Below are 23161 nucleotides of genomic sequence, written 5' to 3' on the forward strand. Positions count from 1 at the left end.
AAAGCCCGCATAGTGGGCCATTGGTGCAAATCCCCAAGCTACGTGCTACTGTTAAGGTTTTCATATTTGAATACCTGCGTCAGTATGCGCCAAAGTATTTTCCAAAATGAACAAACATTGACGGTAGCAAAAAAAAAACCTACTGACTGTTAATCACTAGAAACACATCTCAGACCTGAATGTTCTGCAATGAGTATTCACTTGTGTAACAGAAACGAATTACTCTGGAATTCACGATCCTTACTGCCAATACATTTTTGCCTGTAATACTTGTCTCGTCTCTGGAGTATTGTCCAGAAATTTTGTTAGACGCACATCATATATAACTTTGAAACAATCATATCTTTTATCTTATTCGTTATAATTTCATGTTTTCCTCATCAAGTATATCGTTAATTTACACGGAGTAGAATACTGGATAATGATGATAAGCATGTAATATTCTTATCTCGATTAAAATGTGTTTTTTCGTATTAAAATAATAATCATATAATTTTTCAGTTTTATAAACGTTAGATAATTAATAATATATAATTAAACAGAATTGTGTTTCATTCAATAGCAATCTGCCTCTGCTTCTATGGAAATGTATTCGGGCTTTACAAATACAGGACAAACAAATAAATGAGGATACATTTGATATTTGACAATAGGGACATGCTACGACAATGTAACAAATACTTAGTAAAACGGGGGAACGACCAATCTTCTTTCTTTCACCTCTACTCACTAAAAAGCAGAACAGAAGTAGCCTAGTCCGAGTCCGGTATTTCCGTGTCCCAGTATGAACCTCTGAGTTGATTATTTGCCCAACCTGATGAATTTACAATTTAAACTTAATGTAAATGACTTTGCCTAAACAATTATCTACTTGATATTTTGCAAAAGTGATTTACGGTGGTCAAGCAGTGTTAATGTGATAATTAACGCACAACCTTACAATAGTAAATATCAATTCAGTATAGCTTACTTCTGTCACCCCCATATACATATGTGCATTTTTAGGTTGGTTTGACGATTTGTGGCACATCAAAACAACTAGGCTGCTTAGTGATGAACCAGTATAAACAAAGTGCTGTGCCAAAGTCTTGAGTCCGATACTCTAATTAGTGAGCCAATGGAGCGCCGTGTGGAGTGATATGTAGGTAGGTGAGCAGGTGTGACGGTAGGCGGGTGGCAAAGAAAGTGTGTTGGTATGTGTGCATTTTTTACGTATCTGTAGGATTTAATTTTGTTTATTGAAAGCATGTCTAGCTTAAATGCAACTTACTTTTTCTGAGTATTTCTGAAGAAGCACCTTTATGAAAATGGTTTTGTATTCTACATTTCAGTTATATAACCAGACTTTAGAAAAAAATATCAAACATATGTTATCCGTTGGTCTTAAGATTTTAATACTGTTCAAAGCAACATAGATAGCATGAAACTGAGACTAGGAGAACATACTACTACTACTTTCAATGTCTTCACGAAAATCGATAAATCTTGTTCTTGGTAGAAAGTCAACATGTTGTGTGTGATTTCTGGAAAAGACAACGAAAGATTGTAGCATAAGCTCATTGTGATTACTGGGCATGCGAGCCTCAATATGGGCGGAGTCCAAATGTTGTCCGTCCTATAAAAGCCAAGCACACCTTTAGTCCCACGTAAAAGTTCATTGTTTTCGACAGATACATTCTTACCAAAGGCCTTCGGAATAATTTGGTAAGTCGACTGTATCGTTTCAATTTGTTTAGTAAATTTCAGTTTGAAAAGTAACAACGTGTTTTGTGGATTTTATTTATGCTTTGCTGTAATTGACGCAAAAGAGAGTTAATTTACAAATTCACTTTGTATCGTGTTCCTTATTCAGCTACAGACAGGAAACATATTATAAAATTATTCTTAGTTTGAGAGTACATTCTTTCCTTTCTACATTGTAGGAAGTGTTCATGCTAATGCGATGAAATAAAATATAACTGTGTGGCATATTCACGTCATCCTTTGCCTAAAAGTAAAATAAAATACTTAACAAACTATGCAATCACTCGTTTTAAATGGTTAAAAGCAAATTTTATACGAATAGTGTGGATTACAAACATTTAAATAATACAGAGAAAAGGGTATGTCTCACACAATCATTAGAGATTGTAAACGATCTTGTATTCAGACAGGATCTTAGTCGGTCGCCAAAATAGTCATTCGTGTAACGTTACAATTTATCCCTTTTCAGTTTTACAAAACTGATTAATCAACAGACGATAACTGCGTGAGCTTCAGCATATATAGTTTTCAAAAGGATACTCCAGTACAATATTGAAGAAAATGATGTCTTTGGTTGAATTACTCCAGGCCATCTATTAACGCTAAATGTATCAATTTCGTGAAAATGAATTTTATTTTGTTGACAGAAGCATCTGAAATATCGCCTAAATTTTCTCAAACCTTCAGCATACAGTAATTAATAGTATACGAATTTCGGCCTGTTTATCAGTTTTGCTTGTTATCGGTTCGTTGCGTGTAATTATCGGTTTCCACCTACACTTTAACTTATCATTGTATTAGTAGTGTAAACTCCACAGTGATCTTTAAATATGTAAGCCATCATTATCTACGTCAACCCTGGAAAGTTTTCCTTATTCAGTAATATTGATTTCCTTGAATTTTGAAATTAAATAGTTTTGATTGTTGAATGTATCTTCCTATACTTAACAGCTGTTTTAAATCTTCTAATCACCAGCGATACAAATATAAATCATACTGCCATGCCTTTTCCTAGTTTTTAATTTATGAACAATTTTAGGCATTGCCTTCTTTCTCGTTCGATATAACTGTCATGTTGTGTGAAACTTTAAGTTCTATTTATTAATTAATTATTTTTTCCTAAATAATATCAACACCTTATGACTGCGATGGGTTCACATTTAGAGGGTTTCATTAGCTAACCATACAGTAAGCTGAAAACACACATTTAGTTTTCATGTAGATAATTATCACTGTAATGAGGCATGTACAGATTAATATCTACAATACTGAGGTTAAACAGATTTATTTTGTGTTTTTCATATTGGATTCAGCCTAACAAGTGTCACGCTTAACAGGAATGGAGATGCGTGCATTTCGCATCGTATTATTAGCATCTGCTTTACCCTGCTTGGTTTCAGGAAAGGTAACTAGACTGAATCAATTATTTTTTTTTGTAAGCCTGTTATTTCTAAATTTGTGTACTGGTGGTGATTTATCTTTCTATATCCTACACTTCAAAATCTTATTTTATCATATGGTGCGTTACTATATATATATATATATATATATATATATATATATATATATATATATATATATATATATATATATATATACTTTGTCTTGATTACATCTTGCAAAAGACAATCAAAAATAAGTATTGCTCAAAAGCAGATAGAGAAATGAAGCTGAGTAATCAACTCACAAGCGAGAGAAACCCGGAAATCTATTAATAGAACAGTTTGAAAATGTAAATTATGACAAATAATGATATATATGATAATAGGGATACCCACAAATGAACGCTTTTAAATGAGCATAGAAAAGTCATCATACACTGTACAATTTACTCGTATTGTTTTGCATGTACTAAACCTTGCCGCTTTTGTTTCGCTTATGTTAACAGATAACGAGATGAATTTATCACCGCTTACAAAAACTAAACGCGGTATTGAATGTTGCGGTGTCAAAGAAAATCAGAGCCTGTTTGCGTACCATCATTTACTGTGTTTCATATAAAGTGATGTAACATTTATCAAAACAATGTGGACCATTTAGTCCGATGAAATTAATTTTAAGAGCTGAGCAATATGGTTCAATTGAACATAAAAATTATATTTCTTACCTTCAATTGATATCTACGTGTCTTTATAAAAACTTGTTTTATAATCTGGTGATAGTTATATAATGCATTTAATATATTTCTTTTCAGATTTTTTTGAAGGAACCGAACATATACTATGGTATGATATATTCCTGCCAAATCGTTATAAAAATAAATTTTCCATGAAACTGAATATACCAGTTGTGTATGAGTGTCTCGCGTTCTTTAGGCAGCTTAATTATGTATTTCAATCCCACATCCTTTTGTGTCATTCAGCATGTAATTTCAGTTCCATTGTTGATTTTATGTATCATCTGCAGATTAAATGAGATCTTATCAACATATTATATAATTATACATATTCTAGGGCATTTTTATAGTTCCTGCAGTCCATCGTTCATAATACTCGTGTTCCAATTTAAGCGGAAAAGACTAATTTTATAATAAAATATTTTTTGTCTTCTTGTTTTGTTTTGGAATCCTGAAATGCATTTAAAACAATAGTAACGATGCAAGTTTAAAAACAACTTAAAAGTTGTCATGCACACGTTATCTGCTATTATTTATCGATTCGATCACACTATTATTAAAGTAATCATTAAACATCCACCCATACTTAAAAGCGATATATAGAAGTGTGAGTGAATATTTTCATTATTTGCAAGTTTATTTGAGTTAAATGACTGGAAATGAACAAATATGACTTACAGTGCAGCTATATCCCTCCTTTTCAATGAAAAAACGGGAGTTATATTATACTAGCCAACCAGACGTGCAAGAACATCACCTCCTCAAACGTTCAAACTAACGACTTGAAATTTAGTGATATAATAAGAGATGGTCCGCAAATGTGCAGAACTGATTAATAGTTTTGATTCTTCTCAAAGGGTTACCGTCAGGTTGATATTGGAGAGATGGGATACTGATGCATCCAATAAGTGTAGTTCATTTTGAGCTTGTACGTCCAATTCATGTTCCCATATCGTTTAAAATAGAGCACGAACGCTTTTTTATGTAGGTAAGCATTGCCTCTAAATGTGTAGACTTTTCAACCAAACCTTTGATGGCTGGAATATACCATGGAATTGTATTACTTTAAATTAATGTAGCGTTTTGGGGTTTATATATTTTTCCGCATATATGTGTTTGCTCATTATCCGAGAAAGGATTTTAAATGACATTGTTTAGTCATAAATTGGAGGCATGGAGCCGCGTCACCTGGATACAAACTGGGATTTTATTTAGATCCCGGCCCTGTACTTAGCCCATGGTACTTATCCATATCCATCCACCGGTTATGATTAGCACAATCGTGATAATTCAAATGATATTGGTATAATGTTACCACCGGGAATTATAATTTGTGTCATGGGTTGGAAGTATTTATGTCATAATACTGCTATGCACATTTAACTTGTACTATTTGTTTGCTTTTCTTAGTCATATGTTATGTACATCTATATTCTGTACTTAGCATTGTCCAGAATCAAATTAATATGCACCTGACCAGTCACATTTATTTTATAAACACTATATTACATAGCTAATATTTTCCTATTATTGTAATCATTATTATTAAATATATTTTAATTTTGAGCCAAATATACTGTCTTGATTCTGACCGTAAAAACTTACAGAATTGAAATTTCCTATTACTTCATGGAGTATTTGCAGCAAATGGTAGTTCCGACCCAGGTCTAGTAGAGGGTAATATAATCTTGTTTACCTAAGAATTAATTTGTGCCACACTCCAGGCCATTAGCATTTTACAACATTCGAGACTGTAGATATATCAACTAATTCAACATTTGCTTTTGCCAAGCAACGCGAAAGAAATTGGAACTTTAAAGTTTCGAACTTTTGATAAAACATTTAGGAATATTTGGGATTTAACTCACAATACTGTAAGTTTTTTTCAAGTTTCACTCTGTATTCGAGGGAAAATAAATTATGTGTGGAAGTTTACAAAACTTGTTTTGTTCTGCTCTGTTATGTTAGCAAAATCTTATATATATATATATATATATATATATATATATATATATATATATATATATATAGATAGATAGATAGATAGATAGATAGATAGATAGATATAAGTGCATAAGCAGCGAGAAGAGAAGAGTGATGGGAGCAGGATCAAAATGACGTTTCGCAATGCTAACATTTACCCAAATGTGATGACAACAAGTGAGTACTATGTACTCTGACATTTAGTAAACAACGAAATGCTCACTATCGAAAAACATTATCATGTTGGCTTCCTATAATTATATTATTTATTTCATAAAGACACACTACTCCATATATATATATATATATATATATATATATATATATATATATATATATATATATATATATATCCGTCTTTACCTCAATTTCTTCAATAAATACATATATAGATATTTGCGATGTCATTTAAATTTTGTATTCAGAATGCGAGAACAGCAGCACAATTGTCATTACTGGAACAAACGAGTCTTGTGGATCAGTTCATGCAGTGGGAACAACAACCAGTGGCGTTAACTCAACGTGCACAGTGAAAAAAAGCGAAAACAATACATCGAACGTAACTTTCACAATAACCAACTGCAATGTGGTGAGTATTCTCATTGAAAATATTAGAATCTGACAATTGAATCAACTACGGAACACATGCTGTTCGTGTATAATTGTAAAGTGTTCATTGAACACATATACTGTAAGTAAAAGATAAATGCAACTGCAGTTCTAATTTTGTTCTATACACTAGAGTATGACCGATGAATTTGGCTAAAGTAAAGTGAACTTTGGGTTGTCGTCGTTGTCATCATACTTGCTGCATATTGTGATCCCGATTGGAGAGTTTTAACTTTCATTTTTAATCAAAGTTCTCTATACTATCTCCACTGTAGACCAGCCTCATTGTGTTGTCCCAACGGTATCAGGCTTTGAAAAGTCATGTTGTTCTTGTTGTTGTCGACCTAACAGGGAGAGAGAGAGAGATAGAGAGAAGGCACTATCTCTTACCATGTGCACCTATTACATGAATAAGGACGCAATATTTCTGATTCCTACATATTGAATAATAAGCAACATAATCAAGACAGATCTATTCCAAATACTCTTGTTTTTGAGAACACAAAGTCATGGTCATGTATTCGAAGCAAATAAACGTACGTATGATTTTCTTATAGAGAATGTTGTACCGTTCATATTGTTGAGTTATATATCACTCATTATTGACTCTGCCTGTACTTTCCGTAATAAAAGTTTAAGGGACACAGACAATCTCAGTCTTTTCTTATCAGAAACTTTGCCTTTTTCTGAGAACTCTTCTTCTAATGAAAGTGTTCTTAGTAATGGAGTAAAATGCTGTTTTGTCAATGTTCCTCTTCAGTGTGTAAATTTGTCATCACACATATTCTCATGACCCGTGACAGTAGAAACAGTATTTGCCCATCGACGGTGTTGTATTATGACTAGGCAATGGCCTAGTTGGAGATAAGGTTGTGGTTAATCCACTTGGAACTAAGAAGCTTTGTTTGGATCAGAAAGTCAATCGTAGTAAAAAAGAAATTCAGGTTTAATATCCAGTTTGTGCAGTTACTAAATCTATAAAAGAATGATGATCGATAAATTATTCATTTAGTTGGCACATGTATTGGTAAGTCTTTAAAATAGGAAAACTTTACTAGTCGTTTAGATCAATCAAAGTGTATTGATCACAGCAATCCTCTTTTAACTACTCATTCACTCTCTTGATCACGGTGACATATGACAATCACTTGTCAAACAGAATAAAATATCCTGAACTTTTATGTTTGTTTCAGAGGGTATGAGCAAAATTGAAGCCACAAACGTACCTGTTAGTTATTTTGACTAAACTAGGGTCCTTATGAGAAAATGAAAAGCACCTGTGATATATGCTGGTGATGAGTGGTTGGTGAACTACCAACTTGTAATTAAAATGTCGTATGGATACAATATTCTTAGTTTAGCCTATAAAACTCCTTTGGCTGGTCATATAGGGATCATAAAGACTTGTCACAAGATCTTGATATTGTCCACAAATTAAAAATGATGTTAGTAAATACTGTAGATCTTGTCACACTTGTCAAATGGCAAGAAAGCCCAATCAGAAGATACCTAAGGCTCATGTGCAACCTAATCCTGCATTTGACAATCCTTTTGCAGAATAGTGTGTCGGTCTCCTAGCTAAGACCGATTGAGGATACACTACTAAAAATGTGCGTCTAAATAATTCTCAGAGGTTATTCCTTGTAGGAATATTTAAGTTAAAACAATAGTAAAAGATTTGATACAGATTTTTACTCAGAGTTCCACTCTCATATCTGTCCAATTAGACCATGTCTCTAATTTTATGTCTGGTATTTTCCAGCAAGTATTGCATGAATTACGCATCCATCCATCAATTCAAATCAAGAATACAATTAAGGTTAGACAAAACAACTTTAGAGAGAACCTTTAAACCTAGTGATATTTTTGTTAGGTTAGAAAGAAAATGAGTGAGTTAATTTACAATATTAGTTCTCATTGGATGCAAATATATTAATGGGGAACCGGTATTTTAATAGAGTTATCCAGGTAAAATTAAGTGGTCAGTTTTGTCGTACCTGTCCCACACAATGAGGATTGAATCAATGGAATGGATTGGAATCAGTCCGTCGTGAACTTGGAGTAATCAATCTCCAAAACTCAGAAATTATTAATAATCTGGATCAGAAATATTCACATCTGCAGCAACAAGAACACAATGCACAAAACAGATTTTAATTGAATATAAGCAGTTATATCCAGGTATTCCAACACGAATATCTAAAATTCATCTGTTGCTTTCATTGGCAAGATAAAAAGAAGAAAAAACTAGAGATTATTTCGGTAGCGTTTGATTTTGTTTCTCTTACTTTGTTTAAAACCATATAGTTGTAACATCCATCCATCCATCCATCCATCTATCCATACGTAACAGGGGCATTTCTTCACAAACCCTAATAGGGCTTTCTACGCTTGATGGGAAAGGAGGGGTGCTGATGTACACCAGCAAAGTTAGTGGACGATCGGACGGAGTGAAGCTTTGAACTAGTCCACACATATTTAATTTATTTCTAACCCATATTCGTTTCTAATAAAAGGGTATTCGGTGATATAATTTAGTTATTGGAGAGAGAGAGAGAGAGAGAGAGAGAGAGAGAGAGAGGGAGAGAGAAAGTAAAACGAAAAGTTCTAAAAATAGAACGATAGAGAGAAGAAAGATAGCTCATTTCATTAAAGTGAAATTATTACTTACTCAAATCAAGAAGCAAAGAGGAAATTCCAGTGAAAATATAAAGGTTTATTTAAAGTAAATAATTAGTTAAATAAGCAGTTACGAATGAAGGACATTTTTTAGGTAGATGGAGACTAAGCTTAGAAAAGAAATTAGGCAAGTATAAAATAATCTGATACATGATGTAATTAATAGGGTCAAGCTGAATTTCTTACCATCTTGTACGCCAAAATAAACCAGACGATTGTATCGTCTCGATATAGTAACTCTGTAACCAGACAAGACTGGTCAAACGCCAAGCAATGGGTACTGTAATATCTTCAACAACGGCAAACAGCGATTCCGCCCGGCCCGTAGCTGGACCGATCAAAAAGCATATATAAAATGAAATGTATACACGCGCCGCCACCGGACTATCCGACATGGGCAGAGAGTGGACGCGTGCGCTGACCGGTAAATATGGTCCGACATAAAAAGGACTCAAGTAAACACTTCACGTAAAATGGAAAGGGGGGCAACTTCAAATTTCAGAGCAAATATGTCCGAAATTAGCCATATCGTATATTAAAGAACTAATTAAAGTAAATTACACATTAAATTTCCATCCACCATCACACATACATACATGCATACATACATACATACATACATACAAGTGAGTTGGAGTGGTTCATCATAATATTTTCAATACTTTGATTTGTAATGTTTCTCGTTAAACGTTGGCGTTAAGTCGTTAAAATTCGCTTTGAATTGTAGAAAACTAATTTACTTGTTGAATGTTGCAAAGCGTGTTGCTTCTCGATAGTTATAAATAAATCTAAGTAAAGATACATTTCGGTGATGACAAATCAATCTGCGAGTTGAAAGCGAAGTATTACATTTCCATCTTGTGTCATTTTCAATCATTGGATACATGGAAGAAAATGACAGTCGTCGTAGTAAGGAGCTCTTGATATAATGAAGATAATTATAAGTGACTTTCTTCGTTTTTAAAATAGTGAAAGAGAAGCTTAAAATGTTACAGAAACCTCAGCAGAATTAATGCTTCCTATAATAAGCACTGATCATCCACTAACTATCAACCAACTTCCGTTGATGTTTCTGTCCCTGTAAAGGCATTCTGGTTTAATATTACTCACTTTCTGTTATTTGTATGCGTCATGACTAATTTAAATTGTAATCATTCTAAAATTTAGTAGATTTTGTATTGATCTGAACCTTTTTATTCTTCATATTTGCCGTAAATGTGCAATATGGAGAATTACTCCCTTATTATACCTTCTGAATATATCAGTTTCCATTATTCTAATATTGTCCATTCCACCATGAAACGTTTGGTACATTTCTTTGGTTGGTTGATTATATCGGTATATCTCTATAAATACTATCATTATTATGCAACATTTTTACAGACATCGACAATAAAAGCGTACGTGATGGAAGAAAAACAAGGAACAGACAATACTATATTGGGTGGCAAGGGCCTGGCCATCTATGAATTGAAGTGTAGCGGTATTCAGAAGGGAGGGACAAATATAACAAAAGTTTTCAATTTGACAGAAGGGTAAGCATATATTGTATATTCAAGGTGTGAGCTCATATTGCTACATTTATTATCATTCTTTTCAGCGGTAAATTATGTCATTAATACAACTCGTACAATGTATACATGCATGCATACATAAAATGAAGATCAAATCTCTCTTGTCAGAAAATCTTTTCAACAATTAAAACAGCATTATCTGTAAAATAAGATTCATGTCTCACCAATAGATTACCATGCGATAGATGTATTCTCTCTTCGCCTTATATTTTAATTTCCTGTTTTACTACGTATCCTTTTTTTGTGTGGAAGATATTCAGACTTGAGCAAATCCCATATATGTTCTGTTCATTTGTACAGATTATGCTCACTTACTGGATTTTAAATTGTTTGACTGTGCTGACGACATGAAACTATGAAGTTACGGTATTCTCGTAAGGGATACAAATTTAAGAATTTCTTATATTTACAAAACATATTGTTCACAGAACAGACATGAATTTATAACAAGTGTAAAGTTCAGTTTATGTATATGAATTCGTCAAAATATACCATTCGAAAACTGATTTGAAGTTATAAATGCTAGGTATTACAATCAATGAGTCTATATCGATTACAAATAATCTACAATATAAGAAAGACTATTTTAAGAGCCACACCGGACTTCTATCAGTTTATAATTGTCTGTAGTATTCTTGTGACCTTGTTTCTCTTGTGCACATGCAGGTCAAAATGGTAGAATTCTGTGAACTGACGTTCATTCATGTTTGATTGCATATTCATCGAATAGACGTAGGTTGATTATAAATTGACTACCTAATTTTTAACTCGAAGCCCTTAAACGCGTTCATAATTGGGTATTAGGGAAAGGGTTGTGGTGGGAGACCAAAAAGAGGTTAATAATGATTTCCAAAAGAGTGCGAACTTTGCGGTTATGCTGCCAATGTCTAGTTAGTTCATAGATGTCACTTAATATTAAACATGAAATATTTTCAAGTATAAAGTTTTGTCAATTTTACAGACACGTAATCATTCAGAGTACATTGAGAATGTGATTTTACATACATACATACGTACATACATACATACATACATACATACATACATACATACATGCATGCATGCATGCATGCATGCATACATACATACATACATACATACATACATACATACATACATATGTACACACATGTGCGAACTTCTGATACATGGACAACTGTATCCTGAAACTGTCACTTTGATATGTGAATTTTGTTGTCCCATTTGAAATTTACGAACAATTTCGAATTATGTCTCGAACAACGCTATCTGTCGAGTACATAAGTAATAAAGGAAAATTATCTAAAACATAAAAAAATGTTGCATACAAGTGAAATATAAGGAGACTAAGCAGTCTCGTGCCAATCTATAATGCAATATGACTATGCTGAAAATAAGATTTTTTTTTTAATAATAATACGTGGCGGGATCCAAGGACATAAGAGATAATGGAGCGTATAGCACCAGCACTTGTGTACTTGCAACAACCAAAAGTGTAAATTCAGACGAAGAACAGAAAATAGAAATAAAATCTATATGAATATCACATAGAGCTGATATATAAGCTGATGTTATAAGGGCAGTCATAATCTTGCAATATATGCAATTTGACTTTACTGAAAAATTAGATCTTGACATAAAAATTCGTAGCGTTTCACAGGTGTGCAAATCATGAGATAAGTGTACCCTGGTACCGAGTCCTACTCAAAGATGAAAATCGTCTTTCCCTGTGAATATCGGTAGATAAAGGGAAATAAGTCTTGCCGATTTCCTCCCCCTAGTAAAGCTAGTTTTGAGTTTAGTTGTTGTCTATACCACACATTGTACAATTTATCCTCCGACATTCCAGCCGTTTATTTTTGTCTTCCCATGGGCCCATCAAGCGTTCATTTTGGATTTGTTTTGTGGGTTCATCGATCTACTGCAAGTTGTATGCATTATTTTTAAATTTCTGCCAATATTTTAATTGATTTTGTCACCTTTCCTGACTTTGTCTTTTAAGACCACCATCCCATCACGCTATCGTACACCTGATACAAATTCATTATGAGTCAGAGTGCCCTTGAGGTTTTGCGTTAATTCGGTAGTAGTACTTGATATGTATGCATAGTTTATTCGTACTTCACGCTGTTTTGACCGAATTATGGTTTAAATATTAGCTAAGCATCGTGCAGAAGTTCATAACATAAGTCATAGGCTTCTGATGTGAAGCTGTCACTGCTTTGCTAGTTACCACAATGGTTTAGCATCTTCGTAGTTTCAATACGTTAAGGCACCGCTCAGGTGGCCTAGTGGTTAGAGCGTCCGCCTCGGATGAGGGAGAACGCGGGTTCGAGCCCTGCCAAGTTATACCAAAGACTTACAAAAATGAAACTAACAGCTCCCTCGCTTGGCGCTGTGTTAACAGGTTAGTGTTAGGACTGGTCGCGATGGTGTCAGGATAATGTGACTGGGTGGGACATCATGCTACATGTCTGCGGCATGATGCCCCAGTGCTGGACATTACTATAAACTGTCACATTGCAGACATCGTAGCGATATGACTGAAAAATTGTTAAAGTTAAGTTAAAAATCTAAATCACACCGCACCCCTCACCACCACCCCAAATACTCAATACGTTACTAGTTTCCGATTATATTTGTGCTTTTATGTCATATCTACAGAATGTCAATTTAAATTATTTAAATGCAACTTCAGAGAATGGACGTCTATACAATATGCAGCGTCAATAATACATAGTCAGTGAAACACTGAGCTTCACTTTTAGCTAATGAGTCATTTGCTGATTTGTCAATTTATACAAGTAGATAGTTAGTCACACATTAATTTGGATATCTATGCTTTGTTTTCTTTTTTGTCATTTCAGGACAAATGTTTAATTATAAGCATGAAATGCACGTTCAAAACAATCGTCTTTTCGGCAATGAAGGGAAGGAAAGACGGAATAAATCAAGGAAGACAACCTAAGGCTAGCTGGTTGGCGATACCGATTCATGGGGAGTATTTGCCATTTTTAGGCAGCCTACGAGGCTTAAGTACACCAACATGTCACAGTTTGGCCTTCGTGCCTGTAAGTCAAGTTACATGGGACTCATGCGGAATGCGTTGGATAAACTCTTGATACCGCCTTACCTTTACCGGCCGTCCAGCCGTCACCGGCTTTCCCAACATCGCCTAACGTCCAGCCGGCACCAGCAGTCCAGCCTATACTGACAGGTTAGCCGTCCCATAATGGGGACCTTTCTTTGAAATGGTCCCGCTAATAATTCATACAATAATCTTAGTGAAAGATCCACCTGTCTAACCGCGCCATCAACATCTTATTAGTTAACGGAAGATTTCAATGAAACATTTGTCCGTTGAGTCCGCATTAGGTGCGACTGATACCAATGATTACCGGACCGTCTTATATACCGCCAGTATCCGGGCCGACCACACGCAGTTTACACCGGATTGATCCGATCCAATGCATATTAAAACCGTACTGTCGCCGGTTGTCCAACCGATTAAACATGGGGACCTTTTTGTCAAATCGGTCCACCCAAGTATGATTTACTTGGAGCTTAGTGAGAAAGCGTGCGTCCAATCGTACCATCGGCTACATGACCTTTCTATGACGGAGATTTCGGCGAAACATCTATCTGTCCAGCCATTCCTTTGGAGCTGACAATATCGGTGATAGCTGAACCGTCTTCTATAAAGGCAGCATCTAGGCCGACCATTCATCGAACAAACTCGCCGGAAGTGCCGAACTACCGTATGTTTAATACTTGTTCACAAGAGAGAGCTAGTGACGTTTCCATAGAGGCTGAATTGAGTCTTCATAACACCTGGCATTTCGTCTCTAGCGCTGCCAGTAAACCAAGTTGGGCCTTGACACACCGTGAATGTGAGGAAACTCCTTCAAATCCACCATCTTTCACAGATCCGACCATGGAACGAACTGAAGTTTAGCTTTCAAGCCGCCGTCGTATACATTTTAGGGTGTTGGTTACTTCAAAATGCCTTCCACCCCTAACGTTGCTCTAAAGAATCGGTAGATCTCGATGAGGAGGAAAAATAAAACCTATGACAACAACAGGAGATACAGTTGATCATCAATAAAAAGCTGTGACGCGTGTGCATGGGCCACAGTATCCAGGATTTTACTCAAGGCTATTTCAAGACTTGCCAGCACAATAGCGCCCCCTTTTCTTGTCCCATTGATAAAACGGTTTTGATCACACCCGAAATTTGATCATTACTGCGTCGTTGAGCCAACCCAGGTAGTTGGCTGTGGGAATCCGGCTGAAGAAGTCCAATGCATAAACAACAGTAGATACAAACGGCCGTGCAAACGGAGGAGGTGCCCACCTTTTGCCTGACCTCCACAATCATAAGTGACACGTTCGAGCTAAAAGAAAGGCCTATACATATCAACATCCTAAAATATAACGATAATCGTTCACAAATACATACTAATAACTATATTCAACACAAATAAAAAAGACTTCCGCACACAAGTAACGAAGAAGATTTTTGCTCGAACAGCGATAATGATATTAACACAAAAACAACAAACAGTGTTCGCTCAAATTGCAATATAACGCTTGCTCAAATAGATATCATGATAGTATTCCTGGTCTTATAGCAAAAATGGTTTGTATGCTCTTGTAGTGATAATGATATGTAACCCAAAGGTGGGTGATGATCCGTGAAGTCTAGATGACAAACGCATGGCATCTTCAGTACCACCACTGTCGAATGGTCGAGCAGCCACCACGAATGTCCCGCCACTCACAGCCTGCCCAAGGATCATTTGGACCCTGCAAGCCCTTTGGTATCTTAGCTTTGGTTCCTCAACCACAATCTCCATCTGAACAAACACCACCACAGACAGTCGCACACTCGGTACATGTCAAATCACAATTAACACCAAACAGCTAACACATACAACATCAACAGCTCTAAAGTGACACAAACGCTCATATCGAGCACGGACAGTCGCTGGCTATCACATCAGCTCCATCAAATCACATCACAGAAGGCACATCTCAAAAACAAAGACGGAGATCGTCGACAGCTCCACAGCTGCCACACTGTCCAATACATGCAGCTTGAACAGACGGGGTTGACTTTGACAAACACATCACCACTATTCATAATCCAAATCATAGCTGCCCCCAACTCACAAAAAACAAGCAGCTAAAAATATAAATCCCAAAGCCGTGTAATACATGTGACACTGTAATGTATAAAACACAATGCCATACGTTACGCATGCGCGTACGTGGAGTTAATCACTTCATAGTAAATTATTTCAACGGAACTACTGTACACGATTATCAGAATAATCAGTTTCATTATGCTAATCTGCTTCTGACGGTTGGAAACTTACAGAACCTTGTTACATTCTCTCGTCCCTCAATACACCCACAATTTATTTGCATGCAAGCGTTCTGTCCATTTACATACTGCAAAATTAGAAAATAGACTATGATAAATCGAACATTGCATTACATAGTTCGTAACTATCTAAAATACACAATAAATGTTAGAACCACAAAACAAAACAATTCTTTCATATAACATAGTTAGAAAAACCGATTCACATACCTCTACAGCTGGCAATATGCGCCATACAGTGGACGCTTACTGACAAGAATTCTCGTAATATATAGTTGCCATCTATCACCAGTCGACATACAGATTATATTGCAATGCACGGCCTGTGCGCTCATGGTATATCGATTTTCCCATCGTAAGCACTTCACTCGTGCAGCATGGAGTGAATCAAATTCACTACATAGCAATAATGTATAATATAAATATACATGAATCACACTCAGGTAACGATGTTCGCAGAAACGAAACCTGAACACATTTTATTCCGAATACACGTAAAAAAAAGCAAATTTGTAAGTAAATAATGCTTCTCCTAGAAAATTTACACAATCATATTATTTGAAAATCCGTCCAACCACCCCGCTATAAGAGTATCTCGCTCAGCTAAAACCTTGTGACACCTGGCGGTGCCAATGGCAAGGTAATGGGTTAGAGTTATTGTCCTTTGTCTATTGATATAGACAGGGAAATATGATTTTCATCTTTTAGTAGGGCTGAATCTGCGAGGTAGCATGACAAAAGTCCTAATGTAATGTAAGCAGACTCGGAGAAACATAATTTACTTAAAAAATTGTTTTCATACCGCCAGCATTTTGCGCGTGTCACTGTAATTTAGTCGATAAGGTGAGTAACACTTTACATGTTACAATCGTCAAACATCATTAAAACATATACATGGATAATGTAAGCGGCAACATAACCGACGTTATATTTATATAAAAATTAAATACAGTTGCTACTTTGTGCACTCCCCAACCTTCATCATTGTTGTGATGATTAAATAAATTACACCCATTGTAGTGAAATATCAGAAATATGAGAGTCTATTCCATGTTGTCATCCTTGTAGTTTCCTGTTTGTCTCATCTGATTCGCGTTTAAGAAAAACAAATAAGAAACATTATTCAATCTTTGTGGTTTCTCATTGTTATAAAATTTGTCCAGAGAAGATAAATATTTGTCAAAAATAAATGAGATTACTGTAACTTTAATTCCACGTCTCGTTGCCTCGTTTACTATTTGTTTGATAATAGAGACGACGTCAGTGTTCAGCTGCATCACCAACTGGAAGTCAACTTATCAATGGAGGTAACAGACAATTATAACAGGTCACTGAACTCCAGTTCTGTCGCCCGGATTGGTGACGAGCTCCACCTGATCATCTCTGGGAACAGTAAGTGTATCAGTAAAACCTACAGCTTGAAAAACGTGCACGCATGTATTAAAATATTTTAAATAATCATTTTATAGGTTGAAGAAAATAGTACAATCTTTGAGCATTAAATAGATGACGAGTGGTTTGTGTACAAGAGCCGTCTAGCATTTGTTAGCTATTGGACTATGCCCTGCAAGAACTGAACGAATATATAGCGTGTATTCTTGCCTTTTCCATGATGTAAAACAAGCAGGAGGTCTACAATTTAACGAATTATCTAATGCACACTTAACTAGTTGACACGAAGTCTTGAACTGTATATTATGAGATATACATAAATGTTGTATTGGATCGTTATATAACTTAATCTTTATCACATGCACATTTAAGCTTGTTGGCATGAAGTCTTCATTTGTAAATTATACGATAGATGGAAATTATGCATTGGATCGTTATCAAAATTTATCTTTTTCCATCCAGTTACTTTCGTGACAAACTCTTACTAAGCATTCTTCATCTACGTCGTGTGCTTCCATTGATTATAAACTTGTTAGAATGTCTCGAGTAAAATGACCCATTATGACTTGATGTAACTTGATATGAACAGTGTTGTTTGTCCTTGCGATGAAAATTAATCCCCAGAAGTTGTTTGAGGGCTACAATGCAAATTGACTGTTCACATATTGCGAAAGCAAGTTCGTTTAGTTAACATTCGACGTCACTCATACAAAAATGTTTATTGTTTATGTTATTCCAGGCTTGGTTTCCAGAAAAAAAAATACCGATATTAAAGATTCGTATACTGTATCTGCAAACATATCCTCAAAAATTTATTTCAAAATTTTATAATGAACACAGTTACTGCATTTACATTAAGTTATATAATAATGTTATTATTAAGTTTTGGAATTTTATTCTTTCAGACGGATTCACATATTTAGCACAGAGTTGCAAAGCTGCCGAGGCCACTAATTTAAATCATGAAAAGATTTTAACTCACAATGGGTATGTACGATCTTGGCATTTTGTTATAATATCTTTTCAGAAATAATGCATTAAATAGAGGTTGATGGCTCCCAATAACTATGACATGACTTGTATTTACCAAGTAATGTGCACTCTGCACCCCTGATGCTATTTAAGACCTCTACAAAAGCACCTAATTTATACATGAATAAGTAACTGGAATTAGTTCGAATCTAATTTATCATCACCGTTTCTTTAATTATTCTGATGGACATATTATTAAACCCAGTAATTCGTAACCAATAATGGATAAATGTATGACAACAGCTACTATGGGGATATGAGGCTTTTTAAAACATCGTGGTGCCACATTTTCCAATATTTCTCATGGCACATACCAAAATTCGCATGTGCTAAATGCTCGCGAGACACTAGTCAGTAACAAAGTAGTCTGATATTGATTTGATTATTCTTCTTGAAGAAAGGACATTTTATAGTGATACAAGTACTCGTTGTGTTTGCTTTATTTGCCCAAAGTGTCATTCAGTTGTTATGGCCTATACAACTGATTGAAAATCTATATGTAATGGTTTAAGGCATATACCCCATTTGTTTTGGACATAGTGCTGTCAAGTAGTGCATCACATAAAGGTAACACATCTCTTCATATGACAGCCAGAAAGTTTGACATTTCATAGAGTAACGTAATTTCTGTCATGCTGCACCGGTTTAGTGTCCCAAGCATTCGCCTTTGCCTTTGGCTTAGTGCTTGCTTGACATAATCTCATACATAATCATCTTTACACACGAAACAAGGCTTCGTCTGGCCATGCTTCAACTGTACAACATTAACAGTTGCGGCATAAACATGCGATCACTAGGGAAAGAATAACGGAAGCAACACAGATTCTTGACAATATTCCAAAACTCGCTACACCAGCGCCCAGAAACACAGTCGTCAGTGTAGTGCCAACACGATTCACAGCGTTTATTCTGTGTGTGTGTGTGTATATTTATATAAGCGTGTGTTTGTGTGTGCGTGTGTGTTGTAACAGCACTTGTGTGAACAGGCAGATGATAGGTTGACAAAACATCCTTGAAACGGAAATATCTACCTATGTAGTTCGTAACTGCTGTCACTTCAGTACACTGTTTATTAATGTTCATCAAAACCAGTTACTCGTCCTTGAAATGTAGCTCTTAATTTTTTTTTTCTTTTTTTTTTTTTTTTCAACAGGATGACATATGATTCGTCTGTAATATCTAACTTTACCGATCTGCAGCACTATTCAGGTCAACCTAACAGGGTCGAAATAAAAGCTAGTTTCTATGCATTTCACTTCATCGGATCGGACAGTATTGTGATCGTCTGCACCGTTTCAGTGTGTGAATCTAATGATGACAAATGTCCGTTTAAGGTATCATCAAGAATGTATTTGATGTTAAATATATTTTTCTTTCCTTCCTTTGAAGAAATACTTAAACAGTAGATTAATACAAATTAATTTATTTATTCTATAAGTTCTAATACAAAGCTAAATTGATATAGTTTTCATTCCAAATGTATATTGAATACATATAAGATTGTGGATTCCACGTACTTAAATGTACTTGCACGTATGCTGCCTTTAAGCAAGTTCATTGCTACCATAGAAACTACAAACTTTAAGTAAATTTGTCATTTTCATGTACATTGTAGAACTAGTTTCTGTAGTTTAATTATTGAATAAAATATTTATTAAAATAAACCTTCTTTTATTCATCACAAAAGACACATAATTCATGGATAATTTTTATAACAACCTAAATCTTGTAAACAATCTTTTTGTGTAATAGACAGTCTAATTCAGCGTAATGTCAGAATTGTGCAAGCAGCCTGTGTTGAATTGTTCCTGATATATTTTAACTTTACAGCAACCCGGGAATGGGAGAGGCCGGAGAGCTACTGGTGTTAAACCTTACACACAGTCCCTACAGACAAACCTTAGAGTTGTTGATATCGACCGCAAGGTGGTAACTACAAATGAAGAATCAAAGGCGTCCGGAGCATCTGGTGGTAAGAAAGCATATATATTAGTAGATGTTGACTGAGTTAATTCTGAGGGAACTACCTAAGTTAAGTTCCGGAGAACGGAACGATTTGTTATGTCATTGCTCACATATATGATGTCCAAAGTTTCAATGTAGTTAATTTGCTCGCCTTATTCCATCCGATTTTTTGTAAACGCAAATTTGTCAAATATTTTATAAAAATGACTAAACGTTAATACCTTACCTCCCTGGTCAATGCCGACATCATCATCACATTAACCCTTGTTAAATGATTGATGTTGCTTTTGCTGGAACCGAGCTCCTATTTGTTCTTTAGAAAGACATGTTTCTTATCTGGTAAGTGTAAATAGGATGTGTTTATATTAGTTTTATAAACATAGCTTTGAGCAACTTCCCTGGCGCACCCACCTCTTCGTCCGAAATTGAATCATAGGTTTCATTTTGAAGAAACTTTATGACCTGGACATTGTTCTTTACAATTATTATGTTTGTAATTGGAGGCTTGAAATTAATTGTTATTAGACATAAGACCGTCATAATAATTGCTTGCAGTAAATTTATCATACCTCAGAAAAATAATTATGTGATGCAGATATGTATTTGATATGTATAACAATTGATATTTATCGTTCCAGGATCAAACTTGTGGCCTGTTTTGATGATTTCCTACGTACTATTCGGCATCTTCCAATTCTGTACCTAAAGCCGATGTCGCAGAGGGTTATGGGCCCAACGCATTGCATATTGATTAGATTATAGCAATAGAAAATATTCCATTCAATATATGAATTATTTTTTGTCTTCTCTGATTCATTTAAATTTATATTTCTCAAGCCATATGCTTAAGAACTGGCATCATATACAATTACATGTTGAATATTGAATGATTATGGAACATATCATTACACACATCACGAAAGTCTTGTAAATGCAGTTCAAATATCGCCAGTGAAGGACTTCTGTTCTTTGAAATTCACTGACTGTAGTACATGAATGATTGGCTTACGTGTTGTTGTATTATTTCAAAATTCTTAAATACTTGTGAAACTTTCTGTCAATCTGCCTGTCATATACATAGGTATATAATTTAATACTATACACGTAAGTAATGTGTAGGAAAGTATTTCGATTTTGCCCTAAGTTAGCTTTCATTCAGAAACTCCGGATATATTTGTTTCTCTTTTGCTAATTATTCCTTGTCTTTTCATCTTCCAGTTATCTTTATGTAGTTTTAATTTGTTCATAGTGTAGATATGTTTCATTATCTGGTAATAGCACGAAATGTTACAAATCACTGGTACATGATACAATTATTTTTTTATGAAACGCAGTAACTGTTCTGTATCAAGAAGAGGAGGAATCTAATTTTGAAACAGAACCTGATTTTGGTTTAATTTCCAAAATTTCAAACTTCCTATAAAGGGTACCAAAGCAAAAGTCAGTGTGTATATGTACTTAAAGTATGCATAATACCCAGTAAACGTACACAAGAATACAATGATAGTCAAATTTCAAGTGACAAGTTACTGTACTTTGGTGTGCGTGTGTAAGGATATTTTTTGCGAGGGTGGGGGATGGTATAACCCTGAAAAACAGATTTAAGCCATTATGAGGCAATTTTATCCAAAATACAATTCCAAAAAAGAATTTTGAAAGGACACATTTTTGGCTTAAGTGAGACAGTGGTATTATTTTAATACGGTGTTGGCTGGGTATGCAGGATATTTCTTACAGCAGTTTCAGTTCAATCGGTTTAACTCGCTGATGATGCAAACTTCAATTGTCATATTTATATTTTTACACCAATGAATTCTGGATGATGGCTGGCATATTAATGAGTATGTAGCCTTCTGATGTTAGTCTGCGTATGTTTAACGATTCATAATGCGATTAAATTAACAGGATCCGAATTTGAATAATTTGGGACACTTAGTAATCGTGATACAACACGAATGTAATTTTCAACTGGCGTCTAAGGGAGGCGACCTGTGCTAACACTAGCATGTAAGTCACTGTTTTGTCAAAAGGGTGCGTTCAGTCTTTGCTTGCAAATACAATATTCAAAAAACAACAAAAACAAATTTTTAAAGAATATATTCGTGTACCTTAGCTTATTTTTTTCCCCATGAAATCAGAAACCTTGTTCTAAAAAGAAGCATTGAAAATCCATTCAGGATGGAACCGTTTCATGTAAACTACTAAATAATGTTTTAATTACTAAATAAAATAGGTAGAGAAGTACTCCACATTTAAGTACTAGAGTAAAGTTTTAATTATCAATTTGGTTCTGCTAGAAGTAGAGGGTTCAGCATTATCAAACTTATCAGTTTTAAAAAATAGTACTGTCAATGGATTATTGTCTACGTCAACATGACTATAAGTATATTTTTGGCAGAATCTACTCTTATAAGTATTTTATATTGCTTAATTACGGCTGCTCAGGCGGTGCATTTAATTTTTCGGAATTGCGTTACCTCTCACTGTGTATTTTATTTATAAACATATGCTACATAAAACACCAACCTAGTTACGAAAAAATTGTACATATACTTTACTACATACAAAATTGTGCCTTCACAAAATATTGTCATTATTATATTCCTTTACTGTATGTTATTCATGATATTTAATTACAGATACATGCATTGAGCAACCAATACCAGGAATGTCCGAAGCATATACGATAAATATGTTATAAGT

General features: G+C 34.8%; 1 protein-coding gene across 1 annotated transcript; it reads left to right on the forward strand.

The window, feature by feature from the left end:
* Positions 1 to 1594: 1594 nt before the first annotated feature.
* LOC149786432 (uncharacterized) lies at positions 1595 to 22617 on the forward strand. The gene is made up of 10 exons (XM_089976871.1): positions 1595 to 1704; positions 3057 to 3148; positions 3938 to 3968; positions 6268 to 6431; positions 10514 to 10665; positions 17322 to 17461; positions 18367 to 18448; positions 19647 to 19827; positions 20324 to 20465; positions 21097 to 22617. The coding sequence occupies exons 2-10, from the start codon at positions 3083 to 3085 to the stop codon at positions 21162 to 21164; spliced, it is 1026 nt and encodes a 341-aa protein (XP_089832997.1). The 5' UTR covers positions 1595 to 1704; positions 3057 to 3082; the 3' UTR covers positions 21165 to 22617.
* The last annotated feature ends 544 nt before the right edge of the window (positions 22618 to 23161 follow it).

This window comes from Sinohyriopsis cumingii, chromosome 12, assembly GCF_028554795.1.
Source record: "Sinohyriopsis cumingii isolate HCF-2022 chromosome 12, ASM2855479v2, whole genome shotgun sequence".
In the NCBI taxonomy this organism is placed as follows: domain Eukaryota; kingdom Metazoa; phylum Mollusca; class Bivalvia; order Unionida; family Unionidae; genus Sinohyriopsis; species Sinohyriopsis cumingii.